The 13,146-nt window shown below is 41.0% G+C and overlaps 1 protein-coding gene across 5 annotated transcripts in view; it reads left to right on the forward strand.

The window, feature by feature from the left end:
* SAMD3 (sterile alpha motif domain containing 3) overlaps positions 1–13,146 on the forward strand; it is a 53,462-nt gene that overhangs the window by 15,388 nt on the left and 24,928 nt on the right. For 4 of the 5 annotated variants that reach the window (XM_013063650.2, XM_013063670.2, XM_013063664.2 and 1 more), the window contains 3 exons: positions 6,687–6,875; positions 7,128–7,212; positions 12,808–12,975. In XM_013063650.2, coding sequence (XP_012919104.1) covers positions 6,687–6,875; positions 7,128–7,212; positions 12,808–12,975 — 442 coding nt within the window. The remainder of the gene's footprint in view (positions 1–6,686; positions 6,876–7,127; positions 7,213–12,807; positions 12,976–13,146) is intronic. The other variant, XM_013063666.2, reaches the window with a different exon arrangement.

Raw genomic sequence — 13,146 nt, forward strand, 5'->3', positions numbered from 1 at the left:
AATCCCAGCAATCTTGCAGTACCTAAAGTATTTTTTAATTCTTTTACAGACAAGAAATAGTACCCCCCAGAACCAAATGCTGGATTCTTGGGTATTTGGGCTGCATGTGGCTCATACATGATGTCCAGTTATCAGATCACATAAGCCAGAGACAGCTGACTTCCTCTGTAGACTCCAGGTACTGTGACAGTTGTCAGTCACAGACCACATGAGTGGTCCTTCAGAATAAACTGCTTCAAAAGACAATGGTTGAAGTGACAGTCCAAGGGTTCATCAAATTAGGGCAAAATTTGTTATGTGATTAGGACAAATGAACGAGGCTAGTAATAGCCTACTCTCCATGTATATAGTCTTCTTTTCCAGCCCTATTTCATGTCTGAATATCTTGTTTGTCTTCTCTCTGGAGATAGTCTTCTTCTGGATATTTCTCTTGGACATCCATTTCATTATCATAACAGGGCAATAGGGTGCTAGGAAGAGCTTCTCTATAGGAACCTGGGAGCCTGGCAAGCTACAGAGAGATGTTACTTTTGAATATCATCATTGACAGCTTTCTTTATATGTCCAGACCTCAGATGACCAGGTCTGAGTTAGCATAGTTTGCTGTGGTCAGTCAGTTAGATCAGGAGCCATGGGCCTAGAACCTGAGTTGCTTTGTTCTCTTGGGCATGGTTACTATGTCAAGCAAGACTGGTGTAGTATACTGGGTCCCTGCTATGTCTTGGGTCAAGGAGTAACCTGGAAGCCATTAACCAGTTCCAGCTGGCTGCTCCCCTGACATGATGATAGCAGTGTTTATGTAAAATTAAAGAGAAGATCAAGAGGAGAAGGTTTTATGAGTATCTACAAGGAAAAAATATGAAAACACAGAATTTTAAAAATGAACTATTACCGTATTGGTTTTCAGTCTCTTTTCTCATTTTTTGGATTAGACTATTTCTTTTGCTCTGCCTTCAAGCTCTATATAATGTCTTATAATGTCAATTCTACTGTTAATCCTATCTAGTACTTTTTTTAAATTTCAAATTTTGTGATGTCCTATTATTTTAATCATTCTAGCATATTTTCCTTCAAGTCACTGACATCTGTATCATCTCAGCATTACATTCTATTAAATGTTTTTATCTTGAGAAAGGGTCACACTTTTCTGGGGTTTTTGTTTGTTTATGTTACATAATTTTGGATTGTATCTTAGACATTGTGAATGTCACAGTGTGGAGACTCTTGATTTTGTACTATTTACTCTAAGAGTGTGGAGTGTTGGTTAGTTTGTTTTTGCAACGCAACAAAATTGGTTGGACTTGAACTGAAAACTCTCTTGGGGATCAGCCCAAATCCAAGTTTAGTTCTCTTATTCTTAGTTGGGCTATGCACATGTGAAATTCTAGATCAGCCAAAGATTTGGACAGTTTATTCACAGAATCCGTAGTTCCTCTTGCTAGCTATCTCCTTTCTACGATTCTCTTCTCCCTTTTCAGAGAGGAGATTGCCCAAATTCTGTCCACTAATTCAGTAGTCCAGAAAGACCTCAGGTTTTCTATTAGAGTTTTGAGCAGCACCGCCTGAGGCCGGCCTTCAGGCCAAAAGTCATAAAATGGAAAATCTATGTCTTTATTTTCTTCCAAGTGTAGATTCTCTTCAGAATCTGCCTGCTCTTTTTCTACTTTCTGGTGTTTTCTGATAATTTTTTTATTGCTTATTTGTTTATTTTTGTATGTTGTCCAATGCTAATAGCTATTATTCATAGGATAATATGTCCAGTGTGAGCTAATTAGGCCATTCCAGAAGCAGAACTCTGCTAGTTAACTATCAAAGTAGTCCGCATTTGAGTGATGAATGCTTGGATAAATGTAGTAACTCGGACAATGGAGACAAGTAGGCAAATATAAGAGATAAGATACAGAGAAATTTTCATGACACCCAGATGTGAAGAATTAAGACATTGAACTGTTAAGCCTGAGTTGTTAAAGAGATACAAAGTGATACAATGAAAGACACATGGAAATTGGAATGGTATCTTAGTCAACTCAGCTGCCATAATAAAATAGACTGGATGTTTTCAACAAACTGATTTCTTACATTCTGGAGACTGGAAAGTCCAAGATCAAGGTGTCAGCCACTTTGGTTTCTGGTTTTTGGCTTCCTGGCATGCAAATGGCCAATATGATGAAGAAAGAGAGTGTGCTCTCTGATGTCGCTTCTTATAAAGACACAAATCCTGTATATCAGGGGCTCATTTTACCTTAATTATTTTCATAACAGTCCTATCTCCTACTACAGTCTCACTGGGGATGGGGGCTCCAACATATGAATGTGGGTGGGGGAGACACAATTCAGTCATAGCAAATGGAAAAGTGGCTTTGAAATGAAAAGATTATAAATTATTTTAGACATGTTGACTATGAAATGAATAATGTACAAATTGCTGGAGGTGGAGGATAAAGCATGGAAAAGAGAAGATTATGGATGATTTATAGTCCTTCAACATGTAGCTCAGAGCTGAGGCCCTGGGGGTTGGGTGAGCTGTAGGAGGGAGAAAGCATAGATCAATACTGAGGATTAAGAGGGCAAAGACCAAGCCATGTGCAAACTCTCACAGAGGATAAAGGTCAAAAAAGTCAGCAAATAAAATGAATGAGTTCTTGGAGAGATAGAGAGGAGGCAAGTAAAATCGTGTGTAGAAAACAAGAAAGAAGGGAGATATGCAAAAGTGGTCAATTGTCCTAAATGTGATCAGAAAAGTATTAAAAGACCAGTCTTAAAAGGCCCTGGATTTGGGGGCACCTGGGTGGCTCAGTGGGTTAAAGCCTCTGCCTTCGGCTCAGGTCATGATCTCAGGGTCCTGGGATCGAGCCCCGCATTCGGCTCTCTGCTCAGCAGGGAGCCTGCTTCCTCCTCTCTCTGCCTGCTTCTCTGCCTACTTGTGATTTCTGCCTGTCAAATAAATAAATAAAATCTTAAAAAAAAAAAAAAAAAGGCCCTGGATTTGTAAATCAGGAAATCATCATTGACTCTTGAGGATATAGTCTTATGAAGTGACTGGGAAGAGATCAACGTGCAAGAGATTAAGGAAAGGCAGCATGGGAATGACGGGAGGGACATATTTGGAGTGTAGATGGTGAGTTGGCTCTCCGGGCTAGTGAATGCAGTGAGGAACCCTGAAATGTTAACAATATTGTTGAGACCAAATTGAATTCAGCCGTGCACAGATAACCACTCTTTTCAGCTGACCACATTCATCCTTTCATCAGCCATTGTGCACTAACTCCACTAAAGCAAAAGTATCTTGCTGGAGATAAAAGAAAGTCTCTGCTCCCGTGTAACAGACAGATGTCTTCTGCTCACTGCCACGGCTCAACCTTGGTCTTCTGTGTGTTGAAATCTTTCCCGAGAAAGCTGGTGCTCAACCTGACCCACTCTTACTAGAGCCATCTTCCTTATCTGAGGCGAGCCCCCTACCGTCTGCAATATTAGATGAATTTTTTTTGAAGATTTTATTTATTTATTTGACAGAGAGAGATCACAAGTAGGCAGAGAGGCAGGCAGAGAGAGAGGGGGGAAGCAGGCTCCCCGCTGAGCAGAGAGCCTGATGCGGGGCTCGATCCCAGGACCCTGGAATCATGACCTGAGCTGAAGGCAGAGGCCTTAACCCACCGAACCACCCAGGCGCCCCAATATTAGATGAATTTTCACCATAATTAAAGTAGTGAGCACTGTGTGTTGTATTACAGCTGATGAATCATGAAATTCTACTTCTGAAACTAACAATATGGTATGTTAAATTGTACATAAATTTAAAACTTCTTTAAAAATTAAAAGAAATATAAGAAAATTTTTAAAAGACAACATTTCAGAATCCAACGAGATTTTTCATGAGAACCTCAACTCATAATTTTTTAAAAATTAATGTATATTGCAATAATGACTCTGCCATTTATCAGATGTATCAACTTTATTAAAAGTTTTTGTATTACAAATATTAACTCTACCTATGAGTATTTAGTCCAGTAGACTTTGAGTCAGTTAGACTGGGCTCAATACTAGCCATTAATATTGTCGTAGAAGCTTTCCCGTTGATTTTACTGGACCCCCAGGTTTGAGATCCATTGGATCAGAGGTTTGTTGTTTTGTGGTATTTTGTTGAAGAGTACTGGCCCTGAGGTGGGAACCGAAATATTAGTGTCCTCAGTTTGGGATTGCTTTCTGATCCCTGCCTTTGCTCTAGGGTGACTTCTATTGATGTTCTGCTCAACTGTTCCTCAATTAACACAAGATGAACAATCTTAACCTCACCGTAAAGATTTTTTTTTGGATCCAATGCAAATACCATTTGAGGAATGGTAAATGATTGTGTGTGCAGTTATCTGCTTCCAAATTAGAGTGTATTTTTAATTTCTGGGGAGTCCCTTTGCTTGCATAATATTTGTTTGGACTTGTTTTAGTTGGCATAACTTGTATTCCCCTCACTTCCAGAACCTTGTTGAATTGCTTTAATTTAAAGAAAAAAAAAAAACTGGTGCCTCTGATTTTGCCTAATGATGCTATTAAAGGGAAAATGGAATAGATGGAGTAACTAGCTTTGATAGAGCTTGGTATGTGTCTAGCTACATTTAGGGAGTTTGAAAAAAATAATGTATAGTCCCTGTACTGTCCCTACCCTTATTTTGTGGAGAAGTGACATATAGGAAAATACATAGAACAAGAAAGTAAACATTGTATAAAGGTCTATCTGATGACGTGGAAATACTGAAGTTACCCACTGGTGCAGGACAATAAGAGATAGCAACCTCCAAAGCCTAAAGGCATCATGCAGCTAATTTAGCCACTAAAAACTTCTGGGGGGAAAGGAGGTAAGATGTATGGAAACCAAGTTTAACACCTGCACAGTTACAGCAACTTTTGGAATCATTGGGAAAGCATAAAACACAGCCAACAAAACTTGCCTTACTTTACAGTCCTGCTCTGAGTGGGTAAAGGATAGATCACTGGTGAAAGAAAGAAGTTAATGCAATAGGAAAGGAAATTGGGATTGTAGAAAATGAAATGGTATAAGGTAGACCCCCAGTAACGACTGGTCGAAAGAGTAAATGAAATGGAGAGAAACATACTAGAAGGAGATTGGGCTGAAGCACGAATTTCATCTAAGAATTGCCGGCTGCTTCATTGGATCAAGCATTACATTATCCGTGTGGTTCTTTTAGCCAGGACATATTTTCCCCACTGATACAGGACTGCCAAAGGGGAAATAAAAGAGCTTATCGTGAAAAGGGAGGGGAGTGCTCTTTCTTCTTTCTTCATTGCCTACGTTTCATCATGCCTCATGCACTCTTATAATATATGACCTCATATTCTAAAGGAAGCCTGGCTTTTCAAAACTCATCAGAATTTTGTTTGGACAACGAAGGATTCCATGGGCGTGCCAGAAAATAAAGCTACTTGGGCTAATTCAGGAAATCTACTTGGGCTAATTCAGGAACTCCTTCTCTTGTCTTCCACTTGGCTCGCCTCTGCTTCTTCGCTTCCATTCCAAGGCAAGCCTGTTGCCTCTGGTAACTTGCTAGGAAATTTTACTATAGATTCTTCTTTTTACACACTTGATGATCAGTTACTAACTTTACAAGTCCTTCTGATGTTTAATTCTATAAATAGCTTTACTGTGGTATCATTTATATAACATAAAATTCATCTATTTACAAGCGACAGCTCAGTTGATTTTGGCAAATTTATACAGATGTGCAGCCCCCATCACAGTCCATTTTGGGATCCTTCCATCCCCCTGAATAATTCGCTCACACCCCTTTATAGTCAATCCCTGCTCCAATCTCCAGCCCCAGGCAAACATTGATCAGCTTGATTTGTTTTCTGTGGCTATAGTTTTCTGTAGTTCTTTCTAGAAACTTCATCTGAATGTTAGTATCTGATAAGTAATTCTAATTTAGAAACTCAGTTTACCTTATTAAAATGGCTGGGACGCCTGGGTGGCTCAGTTGGTTAAGCAGCTGCCTTCGGCTCAGGTCATGATCCCAGCGTCCTGGGATCAAGTCCCACATCGGGCTCCTTGTTCCGCAGGGAGCCTGCTTCTCCCTCTGACTCTGCCTTCCACTCTGCCTATGCTTGCTCTCGCTTGCTCTCTCTCTGACAAATAAATAATAAATAAAATCTTAAAAAAAAAAAAAAAAAAAAAAAAAAAATAAAATGGCCAAAGACCAACTAAATTAAATGGATCCTGTATGTCACTATAAACAGTAACAGAGTAAAGCAGTTAGAAGAATTTCCTAGATCAGGTGCTGGAAACTAATTGTGTGCCTCATTTGCTTTGCTGAGTTGGAACTTACTCCCTTTTAGTTGGGCCTTTTGTTCAGTTTTGAGCTATGCATTATCTATTATGCCTTCAAGATGAATGAATCAGTTTTCTTTCCAACTTCAGGCTTTATTCCATGGTCAATTTTAGTAAGACACGTTTTCCAGAACTACAAATATTTATATGTGTGCGAAGGGAAAGAAAACAGAGATACCTAATGAGCCCTCAACCATTGGCGGATAGATGAATGGATGCAAGATGGATTGATGAATTCCATATTTAGCCCTCAGGAAAGTAGTTGATATTATAAGTTCTCAGGATGTAGAGAATTCACAAGTTTCTTCTCTTTGAAATAGAATTTCACTCTCTGTGTGTTTTTATTTAGCAGAAGGAATGTGAAACACGTGCTAGCAAGGACAAAAGCATTGCAATGGACTCAGTCCTATGTTTTACCAGAGTTTCCCTATGATGTCAAATGCATGTTAGCAGAACAGAAGTGTCCCGATCACAGCATGAGGATAAGGATCATTGAGTTTCTCCAGGCCGACATGACTAAGTATCTGGAAGGCTCACTGTGAGTAATATGGGAGGACCTGCTGCTTTGGGAGAGGGTCTGTTTTCTGAGTAGAATAGAACTCATTTGGATCCAGTGTGCTTCAGATTTTGGATGACATACTGGTCATAAGCCCCACGTTGCCCAATATTTGAATATCTACATTGTTATATAGAAGGATCTAAAGAACAGTGAGTGTAATTTGGACTCAACTTGTAGGAAGGAACACGGGCTGTTTGAGGTGAAACATGTCCCCCTTGTTGCTCTCATCAGGTATCCCAGCACCCAGCAGTACAATGATGTGGTCAACGCCCTGCTGCAGGCCCACCCTTTCCTGGACGAGGACGGTTGTGGCTTCGTAAGTGACCACGTGGCACCATACCATGCATCTCAACCCATCTTAAAATAGTAGAATTGTATTGTCCGGTAATCGTATGTCCCATTCCTTTTTTCTTAGTCTCTCTCTATCTGTCTATGTCTGTTTCTCTTCCTCTGTCTTCTTGGACCCATTGTCTCTGTCTCGTCTCTCTCTGATTCTGTTCCATTAGCCTGGTCTCATTCTGTCAGTCCCTGTTTTTTTCTTAGCTTTGGTTTCTCTCTCCACCCTCCTCCTCTTTTCTTCCTCCATCCACACCCCCCACAACTACCCCGCCGCCCCGCTCTGCTCTTTTTGGATACCTTCTTTGTCTCTCTGTGTGTTCCTTTGCCTTTAAAAAAGAAAAAAAAAAAAAAGACTTTTTTAAAGGGCAGTTTTAGGTTTACAGCAAGATTGAGAGGAAGGTACAGAGATCTCTCATGTACCCCCATCCCCACATGCGTAGCCTCCCCCATTATGAATGTCCTCCTCCAGAGTGGGACATTTGGTACAATGGGTGAATGCCTAGCTACACATCATAATCCCTCAAAGTCCATAGTTGACATTAGAATTCTTGCTTGTGGCTGTACGTTCTACAGGTTTGAACAAACGTATAATGACACGTATCCATCATTATTGTATCTTACAGAGTATTTTCACCGACCTAAAAATCCCCTGTGCCCCACCTGTTCACGCCTTCCCCATCTCCTTCCTTTGTCTTCTTTGTCTCTCACCATCATCTTTCTGACTCTCCCTCAACGCAGTTTGGAAGCTTATGTTTACTGTTGAGTGTCCAGGGAGGGTCTTGAAGGGATGTAAGCACAGAAAGAGAAGACATGACTGCCCTACTTCACTGCTGTCATCACTGGAGTGTTGCTTGCCTTCCTCCCTTCTTTCCTTCCTTCTGTTTTCTTTCTGTATTTTCAAGAAATGTTTATTATGTATGGATAGAATGAGAATTTTCTGAGTGGGAGAGGACCATATATATTCTTTTTTACCACCCAGACTCAGGAAAGGGATTGTAACTATTGAAGTAACTATTGAAGCCCAGTCCAGAATTTAGGTATTTTTGCTTCTAGTTTGACATCCTTCCTAAAATATGATGCTGCCTATAAAAGCACACTGTAAAATAAACCAATTTTTTCTAAAAAAAAACCAAAAAACAACAAAAAAACCCCACTATTCAAAAAACTACAAAATAAACAAACCTATTTGTCACAACATTGATAATCACACTGATATGCCTGACAAAATTGATTAGAAAAATGCCTTCTACACTCAAGATATATGGTCTGGCAACTAATCAGTGTTACTGTGTATAGAGCTAATAGTGTCTTAAAAAATAATTTGAATTTGCTGTTTGAATAAGTTACCTATTCACAAAGTTCAAAATTCAAAAGCTACAATAAGATATAAATGGAAAAATCTCCCTCCCACCTCTATCCCCCAGCTACCTTATCTTCTCCCCCAGAAGAAACTAATGTTATTAAAGATTCCTTCTAGAGAATCTTTGCATACATCTAAACAAATACATATTTATCCAATTACATTTTGACCTTTAGTTTCATAGTTATGAAAGTGAGACAAATAGAGAGTAATGAATAATGCTGATCTTGTGTGCATTTTACTCACTTCTATCCCCAGTGGCATTAACGAAAGATGGTTAGCTGATAAGACTTGAAAAATTGCTTGGCATGTTATGGCCCGTGTTGACACACATAGGATGGAAGGGGAAACTCTGGTGCATGGTAGAAAAGGTTCATGTGCACGTGCGTGTGTGTGAGAAAGAGAGAGAAAGCACGCACAAGCGAGCAAGCTCTTAGTTATTTTTTAAGGCTAATTTTATTCTCAGCTTCTTATTTTGAAAATTTTCATGTCTACACAGAAGTTGAAAGGTGCTGCAGTGAACACCCAGATACCCAAGAAACCCAAGGTTTTCTCCATCTTGGCAGTACTTAGAATTTAGGCTGGCTGAGTCTTTGTGCTGGAGGCTGTCCTCTACATTATAGGGTTGTCGGCAGTATCCCTGGCATTCCCTGGGTGTGAGGAGCCCCCAGCCACTCACCCAGACCATGAGAACAACCACCGTGTTTCCAAAGATTGCCGTGTGCATTCTGGGAAGAGGGCAAAATCCTGATACTTCAGAATTACTGATCTAGATTCATTAGGTATTAATAGGTTGTCACATTTATTTTTACTGGCTCATATTTATTTATTTGTTTGTTTTGGCTGAAGCATTTGGAAACAAAAATCAGGTTTCAGATGCCGTTCCTAAACACCTCAGCAGATATCTTGTAAGGACAGAGATGAACTCCTCTCTAAGCACAATGCCATTTTTACACCTAAGCCAATGAACAGTAATTGCATCATATCATACACAATAACTGCATAAAGACATATATAACCCGTATTCCCATTTCTCCAATTGTTCCAAAAGTGTTTTTGAAATGGAGTTTTTTCTATAAAATCAAATCAAGGATTATTCATTGGATTTGACCTTGCCTCTTCAATTTCATTTTTTCTCAGAGAGTCTCTCTGAACCCTCCCTCTCCCCTTTTTTCCCCCTGATATTTATTTATTTAGTTATTTATTTTTCCCCCTGATATTTATTTTTTGCACGAGCCTAGTCCAGTTGCCATGGAAGATGGTTCATATTCTGGGTTTGTCTGAATGTTTCCTAAGGACTATATCTGGGTTTAAAATGCAGAGCAACGACCCGCTGGAGGTGCCATGGACTACTTCCCCTTTCAGATCAGGGACCCAAAATTTCAGGGCTATTTTGTATTTCAGAGGGGGTTGAAGGAGAACCTGTACCCATGCAGCTCTTCCCACTGCACTGCCTGCCTCCTCCCGCGCCCCAGGTGGAAAAGCAGCCAGAGGGAGAATGATTATTCAATGACAGGGGTGTTTTCTACTGAGGCATCTGGAAAAGGCACGGGCAACTTAAAAATGTCCTAGCAGTTGATGGCTCTAATTCTTCCCACCAGATCAGCAGGTTTAGAAGGACTTCAGAGCTGTAGAAAACAAGAGGGGGGAAAATGCATTTGCATTCATTCATATTTAGAGCTAGAAAAACACAAACCATCCATTCTTTCTGTGCTGTTGTAAAACAGCGGTGGCAGAGGGCAAAGCCGCAAGCCTGTGGGAGGTGAGGGAGCCTCTCTGACTCACCCATACCGAGGAGCTTTGTCAGAGTCTTCACCGCTTGCCAGCCTCCGCCCACAGCAGTCCTCTGCGGGGCCACAGACGTGTTTATGAACAGCACTCTGGTTTACAAATCACTTCCATGAGGAGCGATCATGTCAGTGGACAGGACTGGGCTTGTTGTTCCATTTTATAGTTGAAGAAACTAAGACTGACGAGTTACTTGCTGATTTCTTGGCTAAGACACACTCGGCCTAGACCCTGGGTCCCCCAATGTCCATCCCTCTTCTGAAGGGTAGGGCATGACTCTTCTAGAGACTTATGCCAGAGAAGAAGGAATGGAAGAATTTAAGTGCCAGACAGTACCGATATGACCTCAGTGGCATTCTCATTTGCCCATGAGGAAACAGAGCTTAGAAGAGGTGCCCCAAATCACCGACTCTTGGGCCTCTTCAGGCATATGGCACGACAAGGAAGTCGAGGGACTGAGAAGCAGCCCTGAGACTCAGGGTTTTAGAAGTAAGTGAGGTCCTGAGCAAGCAAGGCCAAGACTCAGAATCTTGATTCTAGTCTGTTGCTTCCACGCGTGGGTCCCTCTACCTCACAGAGGACTGACACAAGACATCCAATATTTATAGTTTCCCAGATGCAGCAGACCCTGTGCAGACATGAGCCTGTCTTCTTGTGCTTATATATAAGTGAAAGGAAAGGAAATAAAGAGGGAAGGAAGGAGGGGGAGGAGGGAAGGAAGCTAGCAAGCAAGTGGGGGAGAATGGAGAGAGGAAGAATGAAAAGAACAGAATAGAAAAGCTCAGAAGCAGAAACACATCACACACATGAAGGTAAACTCCCCTTGTGGTAAGTACAGACCAGGAATGGTGAGAGCCGATAACCAGAGGACAAGAGCTGAGCTCTGGAGGCAGAGCAAGAGTTAACTAGATACCAGCAGGGCCAGAGAGGAGAGGGATAGAGCTTTCCAGGCCAGAACCAAAGGCCCAGCAGAGGAAGACGGTGTTGGTTTGTTGAGAAAGCCCGGTTGTGTCCCTCAGCTGTTGCCCATGTCTTTGATGTCGCAAACACCACATGGCAGACAGATTCTTCCAGAGCCCAGACCTGACCATCTGGTCTCCTCTCTCTAGTGGCCTAGGAGGACTTCCTAGCCTGGCTCTGTGGCTGGATTATCTATAAAGCCTTGAAAAATACAGACATCCCAGCTCTGCTCAGACCAACGAAATCAGAATCCCGAGGGTCTGGGCCAGCAGCATCAGCATCACCTGGGAACCTGTAAGAAATGCAGATTCTCAGCCCTATCCTTGACCTTCCCATCCAGCGGCTCTGAAGTAGCCTCAGCAACCTGTGTTTTAACAGGTCCTCCAGGAACTGTGATTCGGGTTAAAGTTTGAGAACCACTGCTTTAGAGGAAGAACCAAGGATGAAGGTTCCTCTGAGATACTGATGTAGTCTCTCCACAGAGAGAGGTTTAAAAAGATCTGTTTCTCAGTTGCAGCACAGCTCCGTTATGGGGTCACCGTGCCTTTCAAGATGGCACTGGCTTCTCTCTCCTGCCTTAGTTTCTGGCCCATCTTAAACTCCATGTTCCAGCCATGCACAGCTCTTGGCAGCTCACCAAGTGGCACAGGCTATCCCTCTGCTCCACGGCACAGACTGCTTTATCTGGAACTTCTATCCACGCTTCCCCCTACCTGGCATTTCCCAGTGCTGTTTCTATTGCCCCCCCCCCCACCATTTGTTTTCTAACCTTAACATCTAAATCTCAGCTTAGGTGTACCTCCTTCAGGAAGGCTTACAACACAGTGTAAGATAATGCTGTCTCTTCCCCTGTTATAACACTTATAAAACTTTTCTTTCTGAATTTAAATTACTCATCCCTCTGCTAGATGGGGTCTACCTATGCTCTCTCCCTCCCAGGGCAAGATCCTGGTCTTTGTGTTTGAAACAGTAGATGCTCTACAAATATGTAGATGAATGAATGCCAACAGTATTCACCAACGTGAATTTCAAGGGATGACAGAAACATTGTTTTTAAGAAAATGCATCCATCCATATAAGCATAAGACGGTATCAGTCCTTCTCTAGATCCCAGTGGAAGAGTGAAATGTGTTGTGGAGACAGCAAAGTGTGGTAGGAAACATCCAATTTTGGAAATCAGAAAAGCCAGATTGAAGAGCTAGTATGTTCACTCAATAACTAGGGGGCATTGGCGAAATATTTTTATTTTTCTGAGTCTGTTTCCTTAGTTATGATTTAGGGATTATAGCTTTTATAGAAGTATCACAAGACCATCATGAAGGTGAGTGGAAGGATAGTTCTATTATTTCTATTACTGTGATGTGAAAATAACTTCAATCCAAAAGTGATAAAGATTTCATTGTTTATATGGGATTATTCCAGTCCCCTTGAAGATTAACTGTCCTGTTCTATTAATTTATGCAGTTTTTATGGAAACGAGCTCTCAAAGATCGCTTTAAATATGTTCGGAGACCCATAGAAGATGACGAACAAGTGATGAGAAATAAGTGTAAATTTGGACACCGGAGAGGCCAGACGAAGAAATCTCTTACCAATATAAGCTTTGATGAAGTTAAAATTGTCCAGATAAAAGTAAGATTGGATATTTAAATGCTCTTATAACTTATTGATTGATTGATTGATTAAAGGATAATAAGTAATAGCATCTAACATCACTAAAACAGAATCAGATAGTCTTTTTGAAAACTGGAGGTAGGGAAGTCTGTTTGCATGGCTAATAATATGTATGATAATATGTCCAAA

This window comes from Mustela putorius, unplaced genomic scaffold (genome assembly GCF_011764305.1).
Source record: "Mustela putorius furo isolate JIRA1106 unplaced genomic scaffold, ASM1176430v1.1 tig00003863_pilon_pilon_pilon, whole genome shotgun sequence".
NCBI lineage: Eukaryota > Metazoa > Chordata > Mammalia > Carnivora > Mustelidae > Mustela > Mustela putorius.